The sequence below is a fragment of the Malaclemys terrapin genome, chromosome 17 (assembly GCF_027887155.1).
Source record: "Malaclemys terrapin pileata isolate rMalTer1 chromosome 17, rMalTer1.hap1, whole genome shotgun sequence".
NCBI lineage: Eukaryota > Metazoa > Chordata > Testudines > Emydidae > Malaclemys > Malaclemys terrapin.
Window position 1 is genome coordinate 23538876 of NC_071521.1, and position 27019 is coordinate 23565894.

Below are 27019 nucleotides of genomic sequence, written 5' to 3' on the forward strand. Positions count from 1 at the left end.
CGATGTGGAGTCTAATGCTAGGTCTGAAGGGTTGTAAGTCTTTCATTTAGTGGGATAGTGGCGTTCTTTCCCTACTAACTACAGCAGTTAACGTAACTGTATCACCTAGGATAAGTGTTGTTCTGGCCATGATGGTCCTAGGATATAAGAGACAAGGTTGGTGAGCTAATATGTTTTATTGGGCCAACTTCTGTTGGTGAGAGAGACAAGTTCTGACCTCTGTGTAAGCTTGTCTCTCTCTCCCCAACAGAAGTTGGTCCAATAAAAGATGTTTACCTAGGATAAGTTACCCACTATGCAAGGAGGAAAGAGTCTCTCTGGTCATTGTGGTGAGCACCCAAATATAGCATGAATCAGAGTCTGATTTAGGTGGAGTTACTCACTACTCATGGAAAAAGATTGAGTAATTATAGTGCATCAAAAATTGAGACAACACCAGTGCTAAGAGCCTTATGGAACATTGTAACTGGGTGTGAATGGTAGCTGTCTCTCAAAATTAAATGTGTTTTATTGTTTTCCTTCACTCCTCAATAGAGACTGAACATTCTAGCTCTTCTACGCTCATAGAATTCAAGTCACATTCCGTCAGAACTCAAACCACATGCAGTGTGTGCTATGAAACAAGAATGTTCAAATACCTTCTCTCTTGGAATCTTCTTCTTCCCACAGCCCTCACAACTCAGTGGAAATTTAGGACAGATCTCATCGTGAGCCTAAAAAAGAAGTGACAAGAGGCCATTTGTTCACCTAAAACAGCTTTGATATTAAACTCAATGGATCCAATACTTCATTACAAATACATTTTACTAGCAAAAGGCTTGTCATATGACAGCACATAAATCAAATCCTGGCCTAATTGTGGTGTTTCTGCATGTCAAGTCATGTTTCTACATTGCAGTTTCCAGGCTGTTATGGTGTTTGGGTGCCTTTGTGCCTTTCCAAGTACTCAGCTTGATTTAAAAGAGTGTTAGTTTCAGCTCATACTAATGGTGAGAAAAATCCAATTACTTCTTTGATGGAATGACATAATCAAGAGGAAACTACAGTTGTAGCTTTGCCAGGAAAACGCACGTTCAGGAGAATTATGTGAAAAAAACCCACCCTCCTGGTAAGAAGTTTCCATGATCTACCAGTCATGACAGATACCAGTTGGCTGAATTAAAACCCCAAAGCCACACTTGACAGCTACAGATCATGAGCTTTCCAATGTTGCCTCCATTGTCCAGATCAGTTCACCAAGCAAGTGCTTCTCAACCAACCAGAAAGACAACCATATTTTAAAGATAACGATTTTTTAAAAACCACACATACTACATTTGTTCTGCAGTACAAACTTTGTTTTAGGATGGAAAAGAGAATACACAAAAATGACCCTAGAAACCTGATTTTTTGACCCTCAACAGATAAAAGAAACTACCGGTAAGAATTAAAATGGGAACTCTTAACACCTTCCTCTCTTCTTTATCATTCCTGTAGTGCTGAAATCCTCTCTTCCTACATTAGTTCTACAATAAGCAAAATGTCTAAGCACTCAATCTTGTGTAAGTTAAAATCTCCTACTCAAAAGGGAAATCTAGACAACGGGTTTTAGTACTCTTCTTATGTGCCAGGTAGGTTATGTCATCTTTTTGATATTCTACTGGAGTTCTATTGTTTATACATAGATTGCAAGTCAGATTAAAACAGATTAAATATATAGGATTGTTCACTTAGCACTAGAAACTCATTCATTTTAATTAACATCCTTTTATAAATACACAGTTCTTTCCTTGTCTAAAATCTGAACTATTTGGGAACCTTGCTGGTCAAGTTCATACTGTACAAACTCACACTCTTAAATACTAGTTTTGTTTTTTAAACCACTAGCTACATTTCTCCCACCACATTAGAAACCGAAAAGAGAAATCCATTTGCTAACTCATATTCATGTTTCACTAATTCCTCTCTCCCTTCCATAGTCTAAAGCAGGGGTAGGCAACCTATGGCACGCGTGCCAAAGGCAGCACCCGAGTTGATTTTCAGTGGCACTCACACTTCCTGGGTCCTGGCCACCAGTCCGGGGGGCTCTGCATTTTAATTTAATTTTAAATGAAGCTTCTTAAACATTTTAAGAACCTTATTTACTTTACATACAACAATAGTTTAGTTATGTATTATAGACTTATAGAAAGAGACCTTCTAAAAATGTTAAAATGTATTACTGGCACGCAAAACCTTAAATTAGAGTGAATAAATGAAGACTCGCACACCACTTCTGAAAGGTTGCCGACCCCTGGGTTAAAGGAACAGTATTTGATCCAAGAGAGCTGCTGCAATGTCTCTGGAGATGCGAATGCTACAGTCTGCTGACAGGCTGGGTTAACTGTGTATGTCAATACCAAGGATTAATGGAATTCTGTAAAAGTTGGGGGGGAGGTGATTTCAACCCACTCACAACAGAGGGGTTGATTCCCTCCCCACCCAGCAATTGCTCCTATCCTAAGAGGGCTCCAGACAATTTCTTCATTCCCTTCCTTATCCCATAAAATCCTGGTAGTAGCCCCACTTCACTTCAGTAAAGGGAGGAAGGTTTGACCTCAAAAGCAACTATTTCAAAAGGGAGAGCATATACAATAGAAGATCTGATGGGGTGGGGCTGTAGTCTGCCATTTACAAACAAGTCTCATTTCTACCTCCTCTCCCCTCCAAGGCCTCTCATTTAATCCCCACTCAGCCAGTCTAAGGCTACGTCTACACTACCTGCCTGAATTGGCCGGTAGAAATCGATCTCTCGAGGATCGAATTATCGCGGCTCGTCGGGACGCGACATTTGATCCCCGAATCGACGCTTGTACTCCACCAGGGGAGGTAGGAGTAAGCGCCATCGACGGGGAGCCGCGGAGGTTGATTTGCCGCCGTCCTCACAGCGGGGTAAGTCGGCTCCGATACGTCGAATTCAGCTACGCTATTCGTGTAGCTGAATTTGCGCATCTTAAATCGACACCCCCCCCCCCATAGTGAGTCTAAGACTGCTGCACAGCATTTATCTTCCATGAAGGAAAGAACATTTATGTTCGAAGTAGCACCAGCAGATAGTGCATATTCAGTAGAGTCTATCTGAGAGATACACTCTGTTCATGCCGGCAGGAAGGGAAGTACTGACTGAGCACAAATCTGCTGTTACGCTGTAAATGAAACTGCACTGTGCAGTATCTCTTTAAGACATCTACAAATATTAACTTTAACAGGCACATTTAAAAAAAAAATCCATACAAATATTTTAAATACTTTTCTGGATTCTCCACTGGTTTTCCCTGCACCTTATCCTTCTCCGCTCGCAGCACAGGTACCATGGAAAGCTTCCAAAGCAAAGCTATTTTTTTTTACTTCCTATAAAAGGAAACCACCCCACCCTTGGGCCAAAAAGGCAGGGGGATGACATTCAAGAATGATGCATTACAATCTAACCCCACAGGGATAGAGCAATCATGGCATTTACAGTCCCTGCCAGCTGGCAAGCTATGCTGCCACAAGGGCAAATCTGTCTTTTTAACTTAGAATCATAGAATTCCAGGGTTGGAAGGGGCATTAGGAGGTCATCTAGTCCAACCCCCTGCTCAAAGCAGGACCGATTCCCAGACCCCTAAATGGCCCCCTCAAGGATTAAACTCACAACCCTGGGTTTAGCAGGCCAATGCTCAAACCACTGAGCTAGCCCTCCCCCCTTGAATGTTCAAGGTTTCATCTCCATCACTTTTAGGCAGCTTGCCATTACTCTCAGAGTGGGCTGTATAACAACAAAGTCTCCTTTCCCATTACATTATCGTCCTGCAAGCAGATTGGGAAAACCCAAGAGAACAGGGGAAGTGGAAAGGCTTTAGTCTTGCTTAAACACTAAGGGGCTGATCTTGCAGCTATCGAATTCCCACCAGTCAGTGGCAAAACGGCACATATTTTGGTTTCATATCAGACACTAAGAATGCAACAGCACCAACAGTACAATGACAACACTGGGTAAAGTTAGCATCTTGCAAAGCAACACCTAGCTCCTCTCACTCAAGTAAAGCCTGAAGTATTCATTAGTTTGCAAATAACTTCCTTTCCCTAAAAGTGACAGTGAAACAGCCCAGTGATTGCTCCATTGTACAAGCCACTTCGAGGATCTCTACACTGGAGTTTGTGGTCTTCTTTTAGCTTAATTGATTGTCAAGTCACTCAGGATAACTAAGACCCTTGGAAGTGCCAATCTAGACACTCAATGAACATTTGTTCAGGACACAATTGATTGTGATTTACCCTAGCAGCTAGTTAAAACAGGACCATAAATTTCAGACTAGACAGATCCTTGCTTCTCTCAAGAAGTGCTAATACAATGATCTACCCCAATGGAGAGTACTCAGTGTGCATGTCTAGGTGGGTCTCGCTGTAAGGATACCTGCAGTGTGCTTATGCTGTGACGCTCATACCTTAATGTCAGGAAAGTAGAAAAGTGATTTGCAGTATTTGCAGTTGAGGCTTCTCTCGGGGCATTCCCGCTCTGAATGGCGCTCCTTTTCATTCAGTTTGATCATTCCCTTACATGCCAGGCACTCAATCAGCATGAACGGGCAGTCCCCTTCATGGCAGCTCTGTGACAACAAGAGCAGCACATTTCAATACAACTGTACAAAAAACCCACAGATGCAGATGCTTTGAGATGCGTAAAGCCCATTTCCTAATGGATCTCAGGATGAAAGGCTCTTCTGGGCCTGCACAAAGAGGGCAAAGGAAACCAACAACTTAATTCTATTTTCACTAAGGCTGTGTCTACACTACACGCCTTTTAGCGACACATCTGTGCCGACAGCCGTGCAGTGTAGCTGTTGTATGTCGGCAGGAGAGAGCTGCCCAACGAGCGGCAATAGCTTTGTCGGCAGGCGAGCTCTCTTGCCGACAAAGCGCTGTTCACACCGGCACTTTTCGTCGGCAAAACTTTTGTTGTTCGGGGAGTGTGTGTTTTTTTCACATCCCAGAATGACAAAATTTTTGTCATTCAGATTCTAGTGTAGACAAAGCCTTAGTGTCTTATCCGAGTGTTATCCAGATTGGGGAGGGGGGCTGCCAGAGGCACATTGGACACAGCAGAGTACTGGGGTGGAGTAGTCTGCATAACCCCCACCACTACTGCAAATGTTCTCCCCCGGCTGCAGGTTGCTCCTTGAAGGCCATACCATGCTGCCCCTGGAGTGCCCTACTGTAGCTGTCCACAGGAACAGCTTGCATACAAAAAGCTGCAGGCTCTGCCAGCAGCCCGATGGTCCAAGCTTCTCTTCTTTGCTCCCATGGCCCTCAGCTCAGCCATGAGATTACATGTGGCCCAGCCTCATGGAGCCTCTCCCCACCCTAGAGACCATGTGGCCTTCTGGAGAGAGTGGGGAAAGCCATCAGGAGCACAAGCCACCGTGGGAGGGAAAGAGAGAGAGCAATAAAAGAGGAAAGAAAATGAACAGAGCAATTGCAAGAGATATTCTGTATATTCACCCCTTTGGCAGAACTGTGCTCCAGAATCCCAGCTTTCATTTAAAAAGTTTCTAGTCCATATAATTGTGGAGAAAAATCTTGAAGAGGTGCCCAGTATAATCTGCAGACAGATGTCTGCCTTAGTTTGCAGAGAGGCAGAAACAATAGCTCTACGAGGTGGGACTGGCCTCATTTATCATAATCAGGGCTCCAGGGACTCCCAGATTCTCTGGCTCTGGAATGTGGCATTTTTCCCAAGATGCCAAAAAAAAAAAAATACAGCATTTTTGCCACGGAATTTGCCACTCTGCAACAGCCAGATGCCTGCTCTTTTGTTTCCTGTCTCTCTCCTTGCTGTGGCTGCCTCTCCCACTTTCCTCACAAGTGGGTATTAACTGGGTTACAGTGCATACTCCATGGAGCCTGGCAGCAGGCGGTTGGCGAGCTGGAGCCCAGCTTGCAGCCAGATGTGTCAGCTGGTGCATGAGGCTACCTAGAGAACAACAGCACAGCAGCTGATACCAGCAACAAGCTCTCCCTTCCCTGGGGCACTTAGGCGAAGGTGACTGTGGGCCAAGCCATTTGGAGGGCATGACGAATAAACCAGCCTCAGAACGAATCACTGTTAAAAAGAATCAGAGATTAATTTTATGTCGTGTTTTCAACTGTGCGCTTTGGCTGTGTGTGGTAAGGGGATGGAAATGGGTCTCCACCTATCACTGTAGGATCTGAATGCCTTCCATGTAACATCCATAGCAACAGCAAAGTCCATAGTGGATTTCTTGAAGTCTCTGGCTCTCCCTTTTCAAGGTATACACTCTGATTGGGGAGGGTTTGGGTTTTAATTTTTTAAGATTTATTAATTTAGTTTCAGATTGACTTTTGGTATAGGGGGCTTTTAAGCTGGTTCGGGTTTATTGGGCACAAAGGAGTATAAGCACTTTAGTGTTGTTCTCACACAGAAAAGGCCTTTTTGAAGAGGATGGGTTTTGCAGCATTTCCCAAAGCCCGTCAGACTCTGGATTTGCCTAATCTCCACTGGAAGTTCGTTCAAAACTAGGATCCCCTCGACAAAGAACGCTTTGCTCCTAGCTCTCATGTCCTTTGTCCTGGGTTTTGTCAGTTGCATTGTCCCAGAGGAATGCAGCTGTTGCAGTGGTTCATATACCAAAACATGGTCTTGAACTAGCTAGAGTTTGATCCATAAATTGCTTTGAAGCTCAGGACCAAAACCTTAAACTGAAGCGGACTAGGAGCCAGTGAAGGGACTTGAGCAGGGGCCTGATGTGCACGCGGTGGCCTAAATGGAGAAGGCAGGCAGCCGCATTCCGTACCAGCTGGAGCCTACGCATTGGCTTCACATACAGTGAATTTCATTTCATGGCAAAAGATTAAATTAACCTTTCTAAGGAAATTGGGAATCAAAGCCACAGAGTACACAAGGCCCTAGATACAGGACATAATAGATAGAACCCATCCATCACCTGAGGGAGCTCCAACCAAAGATATTGACAAATTAAAGGATTGGGCCAAAAGAAACCTGATGAGGTTCAACAAGGCCAAGTGCAGAGTCCTGCACTTAGGATGGAAGAATCCCATGCACTGCTACAGACTAGGGACAGAATGGCTAGGAAGCAGTTCTGCAGAAAAGGACCCAGGGATTACAATGGACGAGAAGCTGGATATGAGTCAACAGTGTGCCCTTGTTGCCAAGAAGGCTAATGGCATTTTGGGCTGTATAAGTAGGGGCATTGCCAGCAGATCCCACACTACAAGAAGGATGTGGAAAAATTGGAAAGAGTCCAGCGGAGGGCAACAAAAATGATTAGAGGGCTGGAGCACATGACTTATGAGGAGAGGCTGAGGGAACTGGGATTGTTTAGTCTGCAGAAGAGAAGAATGAGGGGGGATTGGATAGCTGCTTTCAACTACCTGAAAGGGGGTTCCAAAGAGGATGGATCTAGACTGTTCTCAGTGGTACCAGATGAGAGAACAAGGAGTAATGGTCTCAAGTTGCAGTCGGGGAGGTTTAAGTTAGATATTAGGAAAAAAACTTTTTCACTAGGAGTGTGGTGAAGCACTGGAATGGGTTACCTAGGGAGGTGGTGGAATCTCCATCCTTAGAGGTTTTCAAGGTCAGGCTTGACAAAGCCTTGGCTGGGATGATTTAGTTGGGGTTGGTCCTGCTTTAAGCAGGGGGTTGGACTAGATGACCTCCTGAGGTCCCTTCCAACCCTGATATTCTATGATTCTATAATTGGGAACTACTGGTCTAAAGGTATCTGCTCTGCAGACCATCACTGTGGTTACATTTAACAGCTACAGATCACAGTTCTTTGGAGACCACCATCTCAGTCTCTCCTTTGTTGCTAATGAGGACACTCCGGTCCCAAGATTCTTCTGACAGCACCGAGATTTCTCACACTGTCACTTTCTGGTTTTAGCTCAGTATTTAATGGTTATCTCCATCAACAAAACAGTACAGCTTAAAAGCACCCAAATACTGCAACTCTGAGAAGTACATGGTCAACTTGCTGAAAGTCCAACAGCCCTGCCTGCTTTGAATAAAGGAGCAACCCTCCTCTTTTAAACACAGAGGATACTCCAGGTCCCAGCATGCAATGCTTCATCTTGATTGAAGCTGCTCAATCACTTGAATCGAATTGGAGCATTCCATGCTGGAACTTTTCATCTCTATTGGTCTGACCGCCATAAGAACGATGAGCTCACCAACAAGCCATAAATTAGAATTCTGTGGACCATATCTGGCCAGCCCTGACAGGACACAGCTCCCACCTCTCTTCCAGATTTTAGGGAAGGATGTGGGCAAGGTGAATCAGCCAAATCTATGTCCCTTAAGTATAGAAGTTTGGACATTAAATATTAATTTTGTTCTTACTTTATTCTGAGAATGGAGGAGGCTTTCAGGAAAAGAAATGTGTGAGGGAAGAAAATGCAAACATAGTCAGGACTGGTGCCCTTTACACATTGGAAAATCCGCACCAAACCAGGTTTTCCCCAAATAGGGTTTACTTTAGATCTCAATCTTTTGAGTTTCTTAAACATGAACCAAAAGCACCAATTAAATTTCATCAGTTTTTACACAAAAGTGTGTGATAACAGCCTTGGCATTTCTCTGAAGAAAGTCTCTGAAAGTCCAAAAATTTCAATTTCCAACTGTTAAACGTTGCCTGAAAACTTAAACAGCACTGTTCTCAAACTAAGGTGGGGGGGGGAGGGGGGAGAAGGTCTTGCTTTAGAAGGGACATATGACTGATCTGAACGTCCAAGATACTGAATTACATCTTCAGAGAGCCAGATGCTAGAAGCATTAATTAGCAAAGCCACCACAATATCACTGAGTTGTTTTGAGAAGTAAACACTGACATATCAGACCCTTTCAGATGGGGCTTTCCAATCCCCTCCCACGCACATTTTCTGGCACTCCCTGTAGCTTACCTCCCACACAGCAGGTTGGACAGGAAACAATCTACATCAGAGGTGGGCAAACATCCAGCCCATGGGACTGTCCTGCCCGGCCCCTGAGCTCCTGCCTGGGCAGCTAGCCCCCAGCCCCTCCCCTGCAGTCCCCCGTCCTCCGCAGCCACGCAGTTGCACGCTCATGCAGGGCAGCATGGCAGTGTGTCTGGCTCCGGCTGGGCGGCGCAGCTCCAGACATGCTGCTCTGAGTGGCATAGTAAGGGGGTCAGGGGGTTGGATATGGGGCAGGAGGTCATAGGGGGCAGTCAGGGGACAGGGAGCAGTTGGATGGAGCAGAGGTTCGGGGGGGGCAGGGGATGGGGAACAGGGGGGATTGGATAGGGGGTGGGGTCCTGGGGGGCCTGTCAGGGGGCGGGGGTGTCGATAGGGGTTGGGGCAGGCAGGGGACAGGGAGCGGGGGGGGGGTTGGATGGGGGGTGGGGTCCTGGGGGGCCTGTCAGGGGGCGGGGGTGTCAATAGGGGTTGGGGCAGGCAGGGGACGGGGGGGGGGTTGGATAGGGGGTGGGGTCCCGGGGGGTGGTTGGGGCGGGGGTCCCGGGAGGTGGCGGTCAGGGGACAAGGAGCGGGGGGGTTGGATGGGTGGGGGGTTGTGAGGGGGGCAGTCAGAGGGCGGGAAGTGGGAGGGGGCGGATAGGGGGCGGGGGCCAGGCTGTTTGGGGGGCACAGCCTTCCCTACCCGGCCCTCCATACAGTTTCGCACCCCGATGTGGCCCTCAGGCCAAAAAGTTTGCTCACCCCAATCTACATCTAGGCAATCAGCTATCCAACCTTTACCTCTAGGACTTTAAGGGAGGCCAGTTTTCAAGTCTGTGGATTTCAACCGCAGCTCTAGAATCACTAGACCTTCTCTCCAAAATAGGACTTCCTCGAGCCATCTCTAACTACAAGCACAGGGCGCTGCAACAAACATTTCCACTCAGGACAGTGGGATTTGACTCCCCTGCATACAACTATAAACTGGCTGAAAATGGTGCCCCAATGCTATAAACCAGCTTGGAACCAGAAGCTTCCAACAGGGAAATACAACAGAAGTTTCTTCCTAATTTCAAAGACAGAACCCTGCCCAGCATCACAGAGCACTCCAGCCAGAAAGCTTTAGATGCAATATCTTACTATAACAAACACAAACAGTGCTGCAGAACCTTTAATATTAAATTTCCAAGGAGGAAAAAAAAGGTTGAAGCAATTCCAAGGGCCAGCAGGTCTGAACTACATTCCAAGTAAAGACCATTAAACTAGGGTTACCATACGTCCGGATTTTCGGTCCTCAAATCCCCGTCCGGGAGGAATTTCCAAAAAGCCGAACATGTCCGGGAAAATAGGGAGACATGGTAAGGGGACCCCGAGTGCAAGTGGCTGCAGCAAAACTTAAAACTCCCGCGATCTGCTGATCTGCCAGGGCACAGAGGCAGCGGGCGGCATCCGAGCACGCAGCCGTCTCCTCTCCAGGCTCCAACTTTCCCGGCTCCCGCTGCTCTCCACCGTGTGCCGGGGCCAAAGCAACTTCCCCAGCGCAGCAGCAGCCGGAGCCCGGGGAGGAGGCGGCTGTGCGCTCAGATGCCGCCCGCCACCTCTGTGCCCCTGCAGATCGGGGAAGGAGTTAGTTTTGCGGCAGCCACTCGCACTCGGGGTCCCCCGAGCATCTTTTGCCCGAGCGCTGCGCGGCAAACCGTGAAGCCGGCAGCGCTCAGGCAAAAGATGCTCAGGGGACCCCGAGTGCGAGTGGCTGCCACAAAACTAACAACTCTACCAATCTGCCGGGGCACAGAGGCGGCAGCGGTGGCATCCGCGCGCGCAGCGGCCTCCTTCCGGGATCCAACTTTCCCGGCTCCCGCCGCTCTCCACTGCAGCAGGGGCCGAAGCAACTTCCCCAGCACAGCAGCAGCCGGAGCCCAGGGGGCAGAGTTGGGGCAGGGACTTTGGGGAAGGAGTTGGAATGGGAGCAGGGAAGGGGTGGAGTTGGGGCGGGGCCAGGGCCCCGTGGAATGTCCTCTTATTTCAGTGTTGAAATATGGTAACCCTAATTAAACTAAGACTCCACCAACAGCACTGAAATATCTCTAGCAGCAAAACCACTCTGTCCAGCCACAAAACTTCAAGAATAATAAAATCATAGAATATCCGGGTTGAAAGGGACCTCAGGAGGTCATCTAGTCCTACCCCCTGCTCAAAGCAGGACCAATTCCCAACTAAATCATCCCAGTAACTAAATCATCTCAGAAATAATCCTGAAGCCTGAACCCCGTGGGGTAGGGATGGGATGTTATCTTCCCCTCTACCGATTGAATTAAATTCTGGAGGGGGAGTCTTCGCCACCCACCCAGATATTCAACTGGATTTTTTATTCTCTCCCACAGGTTCAGCTGAGCTCTGGCAAAAGGCTCCAGGCCTACAAAACTGCTAGTAATGCGAAGTCCAGGGTGTTAACAAAACAACAATCTGAATCTGGACCAGGACAGGGTATGATCCCAACAGACAAGAAAGCTCATCTATACTTATTAGCTGAACTTAACTGACAAGGAAGATTGAGTCTCTTTTAGACCAATTTACTGGCTTCTCCCCCCTGGCCTTTATTTTATCTGAAAACAGACCAGCCAGCCACAGAATTACCTGGCAGACTAATCTAACCTCTCATTTTGTCTATTTGAATATTGCTCTCAGGATTAGAAGGATAGATCCTGACGCTCCATTCAGGTGTCCCTAGCCTTCAAATGACCCTGTATTCCCCAAGCAGGAGTTTAAATTCAAGCAAGCCCTTATGTCCCTGTCAACTTGTTTTAAAATCCTGCTGATGATTAAGAGACTCTCTCTGTAGCTGAAGGACATTCACTTCCCTCATCATTCTGTTGCAAGGTGGGAGAGAAGTGACATTTCATGTATTTTTAAAGTGCCATTTTATTGCTGTGTGAAGAGTTGGGGACTTAGATGATCCTTAGGAGTCTGTCTGTACCTATTCTAGGTACATATTTGGCTCCCATCACCATCATATCTGAGCACCTGGAAGTCACAAGAATATATTTTCTTGGTTATTTCTCATGTTCCAACTGCCTAACTTCACAGTCTTTGCATCTCTCATCTGTGATTTTTTTCTCCTTTTTGCAAAGCACCTGTTGTTAAAAACTCTTTACCATAGCACACTTTCTATATATACACATATAATGATCAGTGAACTTTCATGTGGAAACAGCTTTTAATGCACAAAAGAAAAAAATCTCTTCTGAGGCACAGTGTTCACATGTTCCAAGCATTTACCAGCGTATTCAAAACACAGTAAGAAGAAAACTGTATTTAAAAATTCAGATCTCTTGTGACAGTGCTGAATATTTTAATATTTTTCACAATAGGAAGAGTTGAAAGAGACAGCATGAACTTTGCCCACACACGCAGTTTTAAAAATATGCTGCATTTGAGACGTGACCTTTGGTAGCTTAAACAGAAAACAAAACTTGGAGAGCTGAGGAAGGACTTTAAGGGTGAAGGGCTGAAAATTTTCAGCTGCAGAAGCTGGTCCTCTTCCTCTCCCACCCCGTGAAATTACTAAAATGCCAGTGACAGTCTCCTAGGGTTGCCAAATGAGTTTCTCTTGATACCAGTGGCTGCAAGCTTTTAAAATGAATAAACAGTGAATTATCTTTTAGGTACTTTCCATGGTCGGTCTGAAATAGCACAGCAAGGGGCTTTCCATGATGGGAGTGTTGCTGCTGCTGAAGGCAGCAACACACATTGCTGCTTTCAGATGACACAGCACGGCTTTAGGCACGCTATACAGAAGAGCTGACACACCACAGCACCCTTCTGCAACCCTTGCTCACCTAATGACTTTATCTGTCCTAGCCAGAAATGTACACAGGTATGTAGTATGCTGGTTAGACCCAGCTTTGACACATTTATTGGGCACTTCCCTTCACTCTCAGTAACACTCAATCCAACACCTTGCCACAATGGGGAAGAGATATGAGGTATCAGATAAATCAACTACTACAGCTGCCATAATCCCTGTCCAGCCCCCTACAGACACAACAGTCACTACTACCATGCCCACAATCCTTGCTTTACTCCTGGGGGAATTCTGCGCCACGCAGAAAACATATCCACCTGCGGATTTCTTTGCTTCCTTGCAGAAAGTGATGGAGAAGCCAAGGGAAGCCAGATGGGGGTGGGAGGGGCAGGGGATGCCCATGGGTGTAGTTTGAGGAGGCATTGCCCCCCAAACAGAGGGGAGGCACATGGAGTCACATGCCACTGCTCCCCCGCCCCCGTTTTTGCGAGCGCAGAGCTGCCTGGCTGAAAGAGGGTGCCACTTGGTTCAGCTGATTTTGCAGCTGGTTGCCACCTCCTGAGTCCTAGTGCCGGTTGTGCTTGCCTTCTGTGTGCTGGGAGACATCCTGTTTTCTGTACAATAGTGAGTGTCCGTGGTGGGGCAGGGAAAAGGGGCTGGGGTGTGGGAAAGAAGCAGTGGGGAACGAAGGGGGATGAGATAGGGAGGGGGTGGGGCAGGGTGATAGGAAGAGAAGAGGATGGGGAAGCCAGAGCCCGGCATGCGGCATCCCCTTGGCAGCAGCTGAAGTTGGGGCTCCCCTGTTAAGCAGGCCCATCAAATCCCCACCCCAATAAGCCGCACCGCCCCTGCATGTGGACCACCCCACTGAGCCCCAACCAGCTATACCCAGACCCTCACCCTGACGAGCCCCTCCTCCCTTGCACCTGGACCCCACTGCAGAGTCCCATTGCCCCTGCACCTGGTACCCCCCAACAAGCCCCTGTACATTCAGATCCCGCACTGAGCCACCAACACCCAGACTGCCCCACACAGAACCCTCTTCCCCACACCTGGATCCCCCACACTAAGCCCCTCTACACTTGGCTCCTGCCAGGCTGAGCCTGCCTGCCCACCAACACCTGGTGTGCCCGGTGCAGAGCCAAGGCTTGGCCCTTGTGCTGTGCCAGGGTCGGGTGCAGCCTCACTGCTGAGTTCCTGTCCGGGGGGAGGGAGAGCAGAGTGCTGGAGGTGGGAGATCACCTGTGCTCCCCACTGCCATGCTGGAGCCTCCACATTTATGTATTGACAAATAAAATTTTCAGAATGTTGAAGAATTTTAAAATATTGTGCACAAAAATTTTATTTTTTTGGCAGATATTTTAATTTTTTGGTGCAGAGTTCCCTCAAGAGTATTGCTTGTCCCTCGGAATAGAGTTCTGGGCTCAGAGCTGCCCAGCAGCAGCCCAAGATGCTTCCACTGGACTGCCTCAGATGGACTTGACTTTATTTTAGCAAAATAATCTTCAGTGATTTCTGATTGTTAAGAGCAGAGTAAAGGAGAAGGCTAGTGCTTGTCAACTAATATCTCACATGCATACAGCACATTCCATTTAGAAGGATCCCAAAGTGCTCTCCCTCCTCCTTCCCCAGGAATAGCTTCTCTCACTACTGGAGCGCAGACACCTCTGGGGTGAAGTTGGGTAGTTATCTACAGTCCACAGCAATACTACAGAATAGTTTGGGACAGGAGAATTCTGTATCCCTCTTCACATGCAAGAAGGAATTAAGAAGGTAGAACGTAATTACCCAAATTGGAATTTAACCAGGATACCTAGGCTAACACCCCTAATCTTCCAAGAATGCTATACGATTTTTAAATGGCTACCAGAGGTCAGCTCTTCAATTTAATGTCTTATCCAAAAGAAGTTACTTCCAACAGCAAATGCTCCTTATCATGCTAGGTTTTGGTACAGCACTGACTGGCGAGGAAAAATGCTATCTCATGAATCAACAACATGGTGTGTGGCGCCTTTTCCCTGGAGGTCTCTCGTCCAAGTACTGACCAAGTCCAACCCTGTCTAACTTGTGAAATCTTACAAGATCATACGGACATATGGCTACAGAGGACACTTCTTTGGCCCTGTAGGAACTGCCCTCATGCCCTTTGTTGGAAATCCAATGGAATTAAAGTGCTTAGTCTCTCAAACATATTTCCAAACTAGTCAGTAGCTGTTTAAAGTGAGGGGGCTGAAGATCTTGCTGCCAGGCATAGCTCCATTTGCCTTAAATGAGCTGGGCTCACTTATGCCACAGTTGAATTTGGCCCCACATGTTAAATTGGGGCACAAAACTTCATGCTACCAGCTGTCAGTCAAACAGCACAGAACTGAACTCGGAACCCAGAAATCTACAGGCATCAACAATGCTAATCTGAATCCTCAGTAAACACACTGATATCCTGAAGCTGCCATCTCTAATCTCCTCCCTATAAATTAGAAACACTACCAACAAGCACTAGGGTTAGATCTTGAATTTAACATTTATTTCAGTCAATTGCATAAATACACCATGACACTCACGGATCTAGGGGTGAGATTTTCAAAGCAGTCTAAGGGAGCTCAGCACCCAACTTCCACTAAATTTCTAGGCTGAAATCCAAGCCTAGAAGTATTAAAGTATTGGCTAATTAGAGCCCAAAGTGCAGATAAAGTTCTCTACTAGTGGCCTCAAAAGGCGAGCCAGAGGACTGAGACAAAATCAGAAGTAAACATTCCTGCCTCCTCATAATGGCATTGCTAATAGAATCAAGATGCCACACTACACAGATTGATCTTAAATGCTTTGTCAGGAATAAAACATCACTTCCTCACCCCAACTCCTCAGGAGTCACCAACTGCTCTTATCTCAGTCCCTTCACTCAGTGGTTCTCACGGTCTGGGCTATGATTCCAGTGTTTCCAGAGGGTTGTAAAAATTTCCCAGCAGACCAAGTTTTCTTTTATATATAAGTGTTTCTAACTCATCTGACTGCAAATAAATCCTTACAATGCAAATTACTGCAGTAGACTCTATTCACTGCAGAGTGCTGGGAAATGTGCCATTCGTGAAATTTTCAATGGGAATGTATCTTTCCAATGAGATCGGTACCACATGTATGTATGTGTGCTAATGGTCCCATTCACAGGGCCATAAAAACTCGCAAATGGTGTTGAACACAGAACTGGTGAGGTTCTGATGCTAAGGGAAAGAGGGAGTGCAGAGGCCATTTTGTCCAGCAAGCTGATGGAAGAGGTTATTTGGGGGCATATCCACTGAATCCATGACTTTATGGACCTCTTGACCAGGCCTCCTGGTGTGTTGGGCAATGGCCTCCCCTTCTCAATTACTACAGGCCCCGAACGCAAAAGAGCAGTGGGCAGGACAAGAACTATATCCACTCCAACATCCCCAAAACAAATCCATTTATTCAGGTCTGAAGGTAAATGCTTATTTTGGCCATAATATATGGCAGAGACAAATTGGAGAGAATCCAGACAGCAACACAAATGATAAACAGTTTAGAAAACCTGCCCTCTGAGGAAAGGTTCAAAAACTGGGTATATTTAGTCTTGAGAAATGGAGACCGAGGGGGGCCCTGATAAGAGTTTCCAAGTATCTTAAGGTCTGTTATAAAGAGGACAGTGATCCATTGTTCTCCGTGTCCACCAAGGGTAGGACTAGAAGGAATCAGCATGGTTTGAAGCAGGGGAGATTTAGATTAGATATTAGGAAAAACTTGCTAACTCTAAGGAGCGTTAAACTCTGGGAATAAACTTCCAAGGGAGATTGTGGAATCCCTAGCATTGAAGGTTTTTAAGAACAGCTGGGACAAACACCTGGCAGGGATTGTCTAGGTTTACTTGGGCCAGCCTCAGCACAGGTGGCCCAACTAGATGGCCACTGGAGATCCCTTCTAGCCCGATATTTCTATGATTATAGTTTTTTGAGGAGTTATTTTGGGCTGATGCAGAAAGAAATATTCTGGGATATGGTGTCTTGGAGGTTATAGAAGAAAGAAGTGGTTGGTTTGAAGGATCATATAAAGTATTTGAAAACTTCTCCAATCAGTGTACACCCTCACTAGGATACACAACCACCTAGGTTAGACTGGAAAGCTCTGAAAGTCCCAGGAGGCCAGAGCTGATCTAGGATTGAGTTAGTGCAGCTGAAAGCTCAGATGCTGAAGGCTAATGCCAGCAGGAACTCATTTAATTCCCAGTGCCTTGCCCATCACCACTCACATGCAAAAGGAAGGAGAAAGCACAATGAAGAGACACATGGAGAAACTCTAGTCTTTACCTCATATTCTTTAATTGTCCCTGTCCATGGGCAGCCATTGTTAATACAGACAGCCGGCAGACTTTCCACCTCCCGACGAGCTGCATTATCTGGGAAAGCCTCAAATGGGAAAAAGGAAAGACAAGTTACTCTGGGATTGCAGCTTTGACCTAGTCTCCAGATTCTTCACACGCCACTGCTAAGAAACAGTCTTCCCAAACTTGTTGTCCCACAATACTCTTAGAGATGCATCTGTGACTCTGGTAAACCAGCTCCAGCCAAGGCCGTAGGAATTAGCTAAGAACGCATAGCTGGAAACCAAACCAGCTCACCTGTATGTTAGCGTTGTTCAAAACAGGTATTCATATTATAAGAATGTATTTATTGATTAGCCTCTATGAAATGCTTGTAAATTGCTGCATGTATTAATCTCACAGGTAATGTCTGTATTCCAGGCTATAAGGAAATATGTAAGTTTTGCTTCAAATTTTTGAAAATGTTTGCTCTGAATTTGGGAATCCAGACACAGGAATCATGCCCCCCACCCATTAAAAAGGCCTATCAAGATTACACGGGCCATTAAGGAACATCACAATGCATAGGGTTGTTTACCAACCCTATCACAAGGGAGCTTGTCTCAAGGCCGTGTCTACACTAGTGAGCTTACAGCGGCACAGCTGTACCAATGGCGAGAGCTCTCCCGTCGGCATAATAAAACCACCTCCACGAATGGCAGCAGTTATGTCCGCGGAGAAGCTCTCCCGGGGACACAGATGCCAATGAAACTTGTGTCGCTCAGGAGGATGTTTTTTTTCATACCCCTGAGCGACATAAGTTTTGCTGACATACGTGGTAATGTAGACAGGCCCTAAATGTAAAAGGTAAGAGGGTCACAATTCATTTCTTTGGCTACACCACCGAGCTTACATCGGTGCAGCTGTGCCGCTGCTAATGCAGATGCTCTAAGCCGACGGGAGAACTCTCCTGTCAACTTAATTACTCCAGCCTCTGCAAGCGGCAGTAGCTGTGTTGGTGGGAGAAGCTCTCCCGCCTGCATAGCGCTGTCCACACCAACGCTTAGGTTGTAACTTATGTTGCTCAGGGGGGTGGCTTATTCACCAGAACGTATACTGATCTAAGCTGTCGTATGTACATAGCCTTAGGCAGACATCCTCAGGGGTTACCCCTTGGCCTCTCCTGAATGACATTTTGAATTGACAGATTACATCTCTGTCACCTTTAGGTGCCATAGATGGTAACTCATTTGTGAGTATATGCTTGCTTGCTTTAACTTGTAAATAACTCTTATTTCTTTTTCCTAATTAATAAACCTGTAGTTAGTTTAGTACAGGATTGGCTACAGGAGTTGTCTTTGGTGTGAGATCTAAGATACAAATTGATCTGTGGTAAGTGACTGGTCGCAACCTGAGTATTTTGTGATTTCTGAAGTAAGTGACCATTTATCACTAAGTCCAGCTTGCCTGGGTGGCGAGATAGACTGGAGAGCCCAAGGGGACTGTGTATGACTCCATAGTAAGACTGTTAGTGGAGTTCACATTTGTTACTAGGTTGGTGAAATCTAATTATAGAACATACCACCAGTATGGGGTAAGTACCCTGTTTTTGGTAGTTTGCCCTGAGGTAGGCACTCATGGTCGTGAGCCACTCCAGACTGTGTGACAGCATCTATGACAAATCTTTATTGCAGAGTTTAAACAAGTAAACTGTGTTGTAAGGTGTCCTGAATTTTAGAAGTCGGGGAAATCAATTGCAGCACTAATCATTACACTCAGGATACTGAATTCACACCTGTTAGATAATGGATTCCATCATTCTTAGGTACCAGTCTCTGACCTCTCACTCTAAACAAAAACAGGAAATGTTTATGAATGACTTCAATGTTTTCTGCTTTGGAGAGGTCTTACTTACCGAATTTGTTTCTAAAATAGAAACTCCTTCTTCATATATTCCTTCCTGAATACAGGCTGCACACTTCTGAGGCCCAGAGCTAATGGGGGTGGGGGGAAAAAAAAATCAGCCACAAAGTAAAAAGATTCATGCTGAATTTGTGATTCAGTGACAATAGAGGCTTCTCAAGAGATCCTTCAGAGCCAAAGGTGGTTTATTTACACAAGCATATTTTTAAAACAGCAAATGGAACCCTTTACTAACAAACATTTTGCATTAATTGATTGATCCTTTTAATGGATATACATTTCTACTCTATTTTAGTTTCTTCCTTGTACTGATCTTTATTCTTGTTTTCTTCCTCTCATGATTAGCTGTTCTTATATTTAACGTTCCCCCAAACCCTTAAAAGTAAAGACAGAGAAATTAAAAAGGTCAATTGAAACTTCTTTTGCGAGCATAAAATGTATTTTTACATTTCACACATGTGGCATTATTGCCAAGCAGGGACCTCCAAGGAGCAAATTCTTTATACGGCCCAGATAGTCACTTACAACAGTACTTATAAAGAGTGGACCAACCTAGATGGACCACCTGGTCTTTGTCACACCCAATAATCTCCTGGGTTTCGGCTTGACCATACCACCTGAAGAACACAACAATTCAGGAAACTCTGGGTATGTCTACATAGCACTTTGGAGCCACGGGAAGGAGCCTTCCAACCCGATCAACAGACTTGGGTTAGCGGGGCTTGTGCTAGTGCTCTAAAAAGAGCTGTGTAGACAGTGCTTTGAAGTTACGGCTGGGACTGAAGCTCAAGCTCTGAAGCCTGGAGAGAGCAGCTTCAGAGCCCAAGCTCCAGCCTGAGCTGCAACTTAAAAGAGCTGTCTACACACTGTTTTTAGAGCACTAGTGCAAGCCTTGCTAGCCCGACTTGGTTGACCCAGGCTGGGAGGCTCCTTCCCGAGAATGGCAAAATGCTGTGTAGACATACTCTCTAGGGCAGAAGTCACCAACCCGTCGATCGTGATCAGCTGGTCGATCCTGGAGCCTCTGCCAGTTGATTGCGATCTCAAGGTCACTAAAAGTCAGGCGGTGCAGCAGGGCTCAGACAGGCTGCCTGCCTGCCCTGGCCCCACGCCGCTCCCAGAAGCGGCTGGCTGCTAGCACATCCCTGTGGCCCCTATGGGGGGGAGGAGGGAGGCAGCTCCATGAGCTGCCCCCACCCCCAGCAGTGCCCCTGCAACTCCCATTGGCCAGGAACCAGGGCCACAGAGACGTGCCAGCAGCTTCCGGGAGCAGCATGGGGCCACGGCAGGCAGGCAGCCTGCCTTAGCCCTGCTGTGCCGCCAGCCAGGAGCCACCTTTGGTAAGCGCCTTCTGGCCGGAGCCTACACCTTTGCACTCCCTCCCACACTCCAATCCCTTGCCCCAGCCCGGAGCCCTCTCTTGAACCAAACTCCCTCCCAGAGCCCACACCCCTCACCCTCTCCTGCACCCCAACACTCTGTGCCAGCTTGGAGCTCCATCCTTCACCAAACTCCCCCTCCAGAGCCTTCACCCCCTCCTGCACTCCAACCCCCTACCCCAGCCTGGAACCCCTTCCTGCACCCAAACTCCCTCCCGGAGTTTGCACCCCTCACTCCTGCACCCCAACCTCCTGCCTGAGGCTCAGCCAATGCACACCCCACAGTTGAGAATGTTACACTGATTTGTGACAATCCCTGAAGGATTTTGGATCTATAAACCACAAATGACACTGAGATTAGGTGCAGTTTGACCATGTGTCCCCTGCACCCAAACTCCCTCCCAGAGCCTACACCCTCTCCCGCGCCTCAATCCCCTGCCCCAGCCCGGTGAAAGAGAGTGAGGGTGGGGGAAAGCGAGCGACAGAGCGAGGGGGAATGGTGTGAGCGGGGCGGGATAGATCCTGGGTTGATCTTAAATTCAAAAAGTGATCTTGTGCGTAAAAAGGTTTGAGACCACTGCTCTAAGAGAACCAGGTGCTGAAATTAAGAGACAGACATAAAATGTGGCCCTCGCTCACAACCCACTGAAAATAAAGCTGTATTTCCTTTTTTGCTTTCCTTTGCTTCTAATCATTTTGTTTCAGATCGGAGAGGGATAAATTACCTTATAAGTTTCTTCAGGCAGTAAGAACAATAGCGGTGTCCACACTGAGCTTGAAATGGCCTCCTCAGAATATTTTTGCACTCAGAGCAGAGGTATTTGCCCTCCAATTTAGTCCCCAGTATCTCCTTTGAAAATCCAGGCTGGTTTAAATCCAAAGAACCAGGTGGAGTCGAGTTTGCTGCTGCCATGTGAACCAAAAACCCCAGGTGTGCCTCAAGAGCCTGAAAAAAGAAAAATGTTTTGTCCCATTTGATTATCTTGTTCTCAGTTGGACAAGGTTCACCTTTCACTACCTTAACTGCATTTATCACCTGGAAGCCACCGCTATAGCTAAGCTTGTTATTCCTAAACACAGGTTTGCAGTGTATTATACACACCGAAACAGCCACCTGGGCAGATTTTGTCTTAAATCATAGAACAGAATCATAGACTATCAGGGTTGGAGGGGACCTCAGGAGGTCATCTAGTCCAACCCCCTGCTCAAAGCAGGACCAATCCCCAACTAAATCATCCCAGCCAGGGCTTTGTCAAGCCTGACTTTAAAAACCTCTAAGGAAGGAGATTCCACCAACTCCCTAGGTAACCCATTCCAGTGCTTCACCACCCTCCTAGTGAAACAGTGTTTCCTAATATCCAACCTAAACCTTCCCCTACTGCAACTTGAGACCATTATTCCTTGTTCTGGCACTTGCCAGGGGCAGGGGCTCTAAAGTTAAATCTGAAACAAGGAAATGGGGTGGGGTATTCTTGCATAGTTCCCCTACCCACCTTAATTATGGAAAAATAAACTTTGGACAAATTGCTGCCTCCAGTCCAAAACAAGAGAGACCCAAGAGGAGAAAACTTGCCTAATGTCAAACTGATCAAGAGAGTAAACAAACAGCCTACTGAAAACTTCCTACACATCAAGTGACACAGACATGATCCAGCATCACATACTTCCATTTTGGTCAGTTGTCAAAATACACTGTGATTCTATATAAGGCCAGTGGTTCACTTGTGTCACAGAGAGAACCTGTTTGAACAGCCAAGAGCCAAGATTTACAAACGTAATCAGGTGTCTGAGGGTTCCAGGTTTCTTTGAAGGTCTGTAAAATGAAGAGGCAAAAATGGTATAATCTAACGAAAGGAGTAATATTCTGGGAATAAAAGGCAGTATGATGATTTATTTTTACTGTGTACGCCATTCAGAAAACCTCCCTCCCAATACTGCCATGTACAGACTAGACTGGAAGGTGCGTTAACTCCATGTATGTTATCTTTCTATCAAAACAGCCAAACAAGCCGAGGTTAGACTGAGTTCCAAGCATTTAGCATTTAAATATGATGTATTCTGAGGCCATATTTACACTACAGCCACTACACCGACACAGGTATAGTGGTGTAGCGTAGATGCTTCCTACACCGACGGAAGGGGTTTTTGAACTGATGTAGTTAATGAGAGGTGGTAGCTAGACTGATAGAAGAATTCTTCTGGCAACACAGTCATGTCTATACTGGGGAATAGGTCAACCTAACTACAGCCCTCAGGGTGTAAACTTTTTCAGCCCTGAACAACATAGCTAAGTCGATCTAACTTGTAAACATAGACCAGGTCTTAATGTCAGTGTGTTGCCTGATGACTGACTTTAACCAGATGTTTTTAATGTAGTCTATATTTATTAAGAGAAGTAACTTGGTATAAATTTTGGCTATTGACCATCTATCAAGACAGTAAAAATGCCTCCCTGCAAGCTAAATGAACAGTTCTAGAAAAGTTTAGGGCAACTTGCAGGATCTCTTCCTCCACAAATGTCCAATGGCACAAAAGCAATTAAGTGTAGCTGGACCATGGAGAAGATATGAGGCAGTGGTGCCTTGGGGAAGGCAAGGAGTTACAACCAGCAATGCCAGGAGGCATAACTCCTTCACAGGTAATAAGGGGGAGATTGCTGGATATTGCCTCTCACTAGCCCAAGACCCTGCCGATCAGACATCCTCCCACTTTGTGGGCAGACAGAAGCTACCGAACCAGAATAGCTTGATGGTTAGAGTCACATCCCTGCTCCAAATTAGGTAGAGCAGAGACTTGAACCTCAAGTCTCCCACATCCCAAGAGAATGCCATAACCACCAGGCTGCTCTGGGGTGAGTTCTCTCTGACTCTCCATGAAACATTTCAAAAGGTTTTGGATTTGTCCCAATGCAGAAAAGAAAAACTTTTCAATTCTCAAAACCGTTCATTGACATCCATTTCCTGTGCAGCTCTACCAGTGACCTGGAGGAGGGATAGGCAACTGGTGGCCCAAGAGACAAATCTGGCCTGCTAGATCATTGTAAGGATCAGGAAAGGCACAGGGCTTTGCATGGGCCAGGTCCTGCCTGCGCACAAATGCGAGCATCACATGATGCTGTAGCAAGAGCCAACAAGCCAGCACAGGGAACCAGACCCAACTCCATGGAATAGGAGCTGCTGCTGTGGGGTGAGCACAGTACTGGCTCTTTCTCCAGCCCTGCACCAGGACCAGATTTCCCCCTCCCCACAACCACTCAGGGCAGGACCCTATTTTCTGCCACATCACACACCTCTGCTAGCCAAAGGATTTTAGTGGATTTTGTGACCTTCTACTATCTTAAAGTTACCCATCCCTGACCTAGAGAGATGCTAGAGCAGGGGTAGGCAACCTATGGCACGAGTGCCGCAGGCGGCACACGAGCTGATTTTCAGTGGCACTCACACTGCCCGGGTCCTGGCCACCGGTCCAGGGGCTCCGCATTTTAATTTAATTTTAAATGAAGATTCTTAAACATTTTATAAACCTTATTTACTTTACATACAATAGGTTCGTTATATATTATAGACTTATAGAAAGAGACCTTCTAAAAACGTTAAAATGTATGACTGGCACGCGAAACCTTAAATCAGAGTGAATAAGTGAGGACTCGGCACACCACTTCTGAAAGGTTGCCGACCCCTGTGCTAGAGCATACCATGCTGCACTTTACATAGCAGCTGAGATCTGAATCCAAGGTTCTCATTGCCAGTGGTCATCAAAAGATCCCAAGGCAAACTTAAAGAGCTGGCGGGTGAACGCGCTCTCATGTGTTCAATTGAAATAAGCAGAGGCACCTGTGGGGCACCGTAACTATAAATAAATGGACCTGTACATTTTATCCTTTATTCAGGTTATGCCTACCTAAACATTTGTACTGTGCTCATCACTACAGTAGCCGTATCTTTCTTCCACACCCCACTCAGTTATCATCATGGAAAGACTAGATCAGCAAAGCAGTTTTTACATTCTGATCAGAAGATTGAGAAAGATGCATTAATTCTAACTCTTCTAAGAGCAAGTTCCCACAATCATGGGCCAATTACCAAGAAAACCGGGTCTTACACTTGAGTCTCACTCTGCTGGTTGACAGTTGCATCATTAACCACTTCCATTCTTTCAGCGGAATATAGCTAGAATGGAAGACCATAGTCTCAGAGAGCAAGGTGATCCCTCAGGTACTTTGGGTCAATCCCATGAAGAGCTCTGAAGACAAGGACTGAAACTCTGAGAGACACACACTTTAGTGTTCAGGTTTGTTTAATTATAATATAAATGTAGTGCCCTTTATGGACAGAGTAACTCACTAAAATGTTATTTGTTAAAAGCACCATAGAATCATAGAATATCAGGGTTGGAAGGGACCTCAGGAAGTCATCTAGTCCAACCCCCTGCTCAAAGCAGGGCCAATCACCAACTAAATCCCCAAATGGCCCCCTCAAGGATTGAACTCACAGTTCTAGGTTTAGCAGGTCAATGCTCAAACCACTGAGCTATCCCTCCTTTATGTACGTTATACAACAGCTGCATAGAAAGCAAAAAATTAGTGGGGCTGACAAGTGAGGGAGAGAGTGTATAGGTCTGTGGCACTCCAATTTCTCTCATCAATAAGAGTGTAGCCCTATTACACCAACATATTCATGTGCCTACAGTGGTTGAACAATAGTAATATGAGAATATGGACTCTAAAATCCATACAGAAACTGATTATTTTTAACTGTTTGCCTCCTTTTATAATGTTCAGGTGAATTTCATATGTGAAAACTCTGCAGACTGAATCCCCCCAGGTATCCACAGGACAGCAGTAGTTCAGGATCCTGATCATTGTGTTTAACCACTGATGCAATTTAACCCGTGATCATTCTAATGAGAATGTCAACCAAGGGTCAGTTAATGTTTTCCACAAAGGTTTTTGCAAGACCATCTCCTCTTATCTGCTGGGAACTAGACTGACATTCACCCACTAAGTTTAAAATGCCCTTTGAGGTTGCCAGGGATTGTGTGGCCCACCTTTTTGACAAGTATAGTTCTGTATAGTGCCCGCAGGCATATTTCCCAGCATTTCGGGCAATGTTAAGTAGGATGTGAGGCAAGCGTGAATCATGCAGAAGTGTTCAGAAATAGCCAAGTATCAGTTTTTGTTGCTGAGACCACATTATTGTGCCTACTGCCAAGAAACGAATGTGATGGTTTATCACTGGTTGGCATTTACAGGTTAAACTGCTCTGCAATATCCAGGGATCGCCCGGCACAGAGATTCTTTTTGAACAACAAGGAGCAGCTTAAGCAAAGCAAACCCTGACTTTAGTCAGTCTGATCATTAAAGCACAATTCAATGGACACGGAAACAAGGTCCCCTCCAGTTCTAGGACATAGGTTAGCGCCATTAATTGATTTATTTTGTATAATCCTGGAGCAAAGACCTTCCCCACGGGCTGAAAGGCGCCACGGTACTGGAACCACAGCGTGACCCACCAGCCGGGCTGCAAAGGGATTTCCCGAGCGCCCGCGCCCGGGCTGCCACCGCTGGAATTTCCCCGACAGCACTTCCCGTCTCGATTTCCTCTCGCCAACGGCGCTTGCTCAAGCGCCCTGACTGTCCGCCCCGAGCCACTGGCGGGGCTTCCTCGCTGGGCCTCCCGGCCGGCCTGGGCCCCCCGCACACGCAGGGACCCGCGCCCAGCCTCCAGCGGGGCAGGGACCGGCCCCCGCCGCCACGCGCAGCCGCTGCCACGCGCGGCCGCTGGCCCAGCCCCCGCCGCCCGCCCGGCGCTGGGCCAGGCGCCCGGGGCCTACACCCCGCCCGGGCCCGACACGGGCCAGGCCCCCAGCGCCGGTCCACCTGGGCGGGGGCAGAACCTCCTCACTTACCGGCAGCCTCGCTCCGCTCCCCGCCAGCCACACCGGAAGCACCCCCATAAGCCACGCCCACCGGAGATGTTCCCAGGCCACGCCCCTCCCCTGTGGCTAAGCCCCGCCTTCGCCTCCGCTCGCTGGCGGTGCCAAAAGTGGCAGTTGGTGGCGGTTGAGGGGTAGATTGTGTAACGCGCGACAGCCGCCCCCGCCCTCACGGGGCCCAGAGCCTCTGTCACCCCCAGATCACAGCACCCCGCCCCCCGCCATCCCCGCGCCTGTCACCCCCAGATCTACAGCACCCCGCCCCCCGCCATCCCCGCGCCTCTGTCACCCCCAGATCACAGCACCCCGCCCCCCCGCCATCCCCGTGCCTGTCACCCCCAGATCACAGCACCCCGCCCCCCGCCATCCCCGTGCCTCTGTCACCCCCAGATCTACAGCCCCCTGCCCCCCCATCCCCGTGCCTCCGTCACCCCCAGATCTACAGCACCCCGCCCCCCGCCATCCCCGCGCCTGTCACCCCCAGATCACAGCACCCCGCCCCCCCGCCATCCCCGTGCCTGTCACCCCCAGATCACAGCACCCCGCCCCCCCACCATCCCCGCGCCTCCGTCACCCCCAGATCTACAGCACCCCGCCCCCCGCCATCCCCGCGCCTCCGTCACCCCCAGATCTACAGCACCCCGCCCCCCGCCATCCCCGTGCCTCTGTCACCCCCAGATCACAGCACCCCGCCCCCCCGCCATCCCCGCGCCT

The 27019-nt window shown here is 47.4% G+C and overlaps 1 protein-coding gene across 1 annotated transcript in view; it reads right to left on the minus strand.

Moving 5' to 3' along the window:
- The window catches only part of TRAF2 (TNF receptor associated factor 2), a 41957-nt gene extending 15631 nt beyond the window's left edge, over positions 1–26326 (minus strand). Inside the window, exons 1-6 of the mRNA XM_054007230.1 lie at positions 26279–26326; positions 21097–21317; positions 18985–19063; positions 17077–17175; positions 4446–4607; positions 639–713 (exon numbers count right to left, since the gene is read on the minus strand). Of these exons, the coding sequence (XP_053863205.1) occupies positions 639–713; positions 4446–4607; positions 17077–17175; positions 18985–19063; positions 21097–21317; positions 26279–26326 (684 nt within the window). The remainder of the gene's footprint in view (positions 1–638; positions 714–4445; positions 4608–17076; positions 17176–18984; positions 19064–21096; positions 21318–26278) is intronic.
- Between the last annotated feature and the right edge of the window lie 693 nt (positions 26327–27019).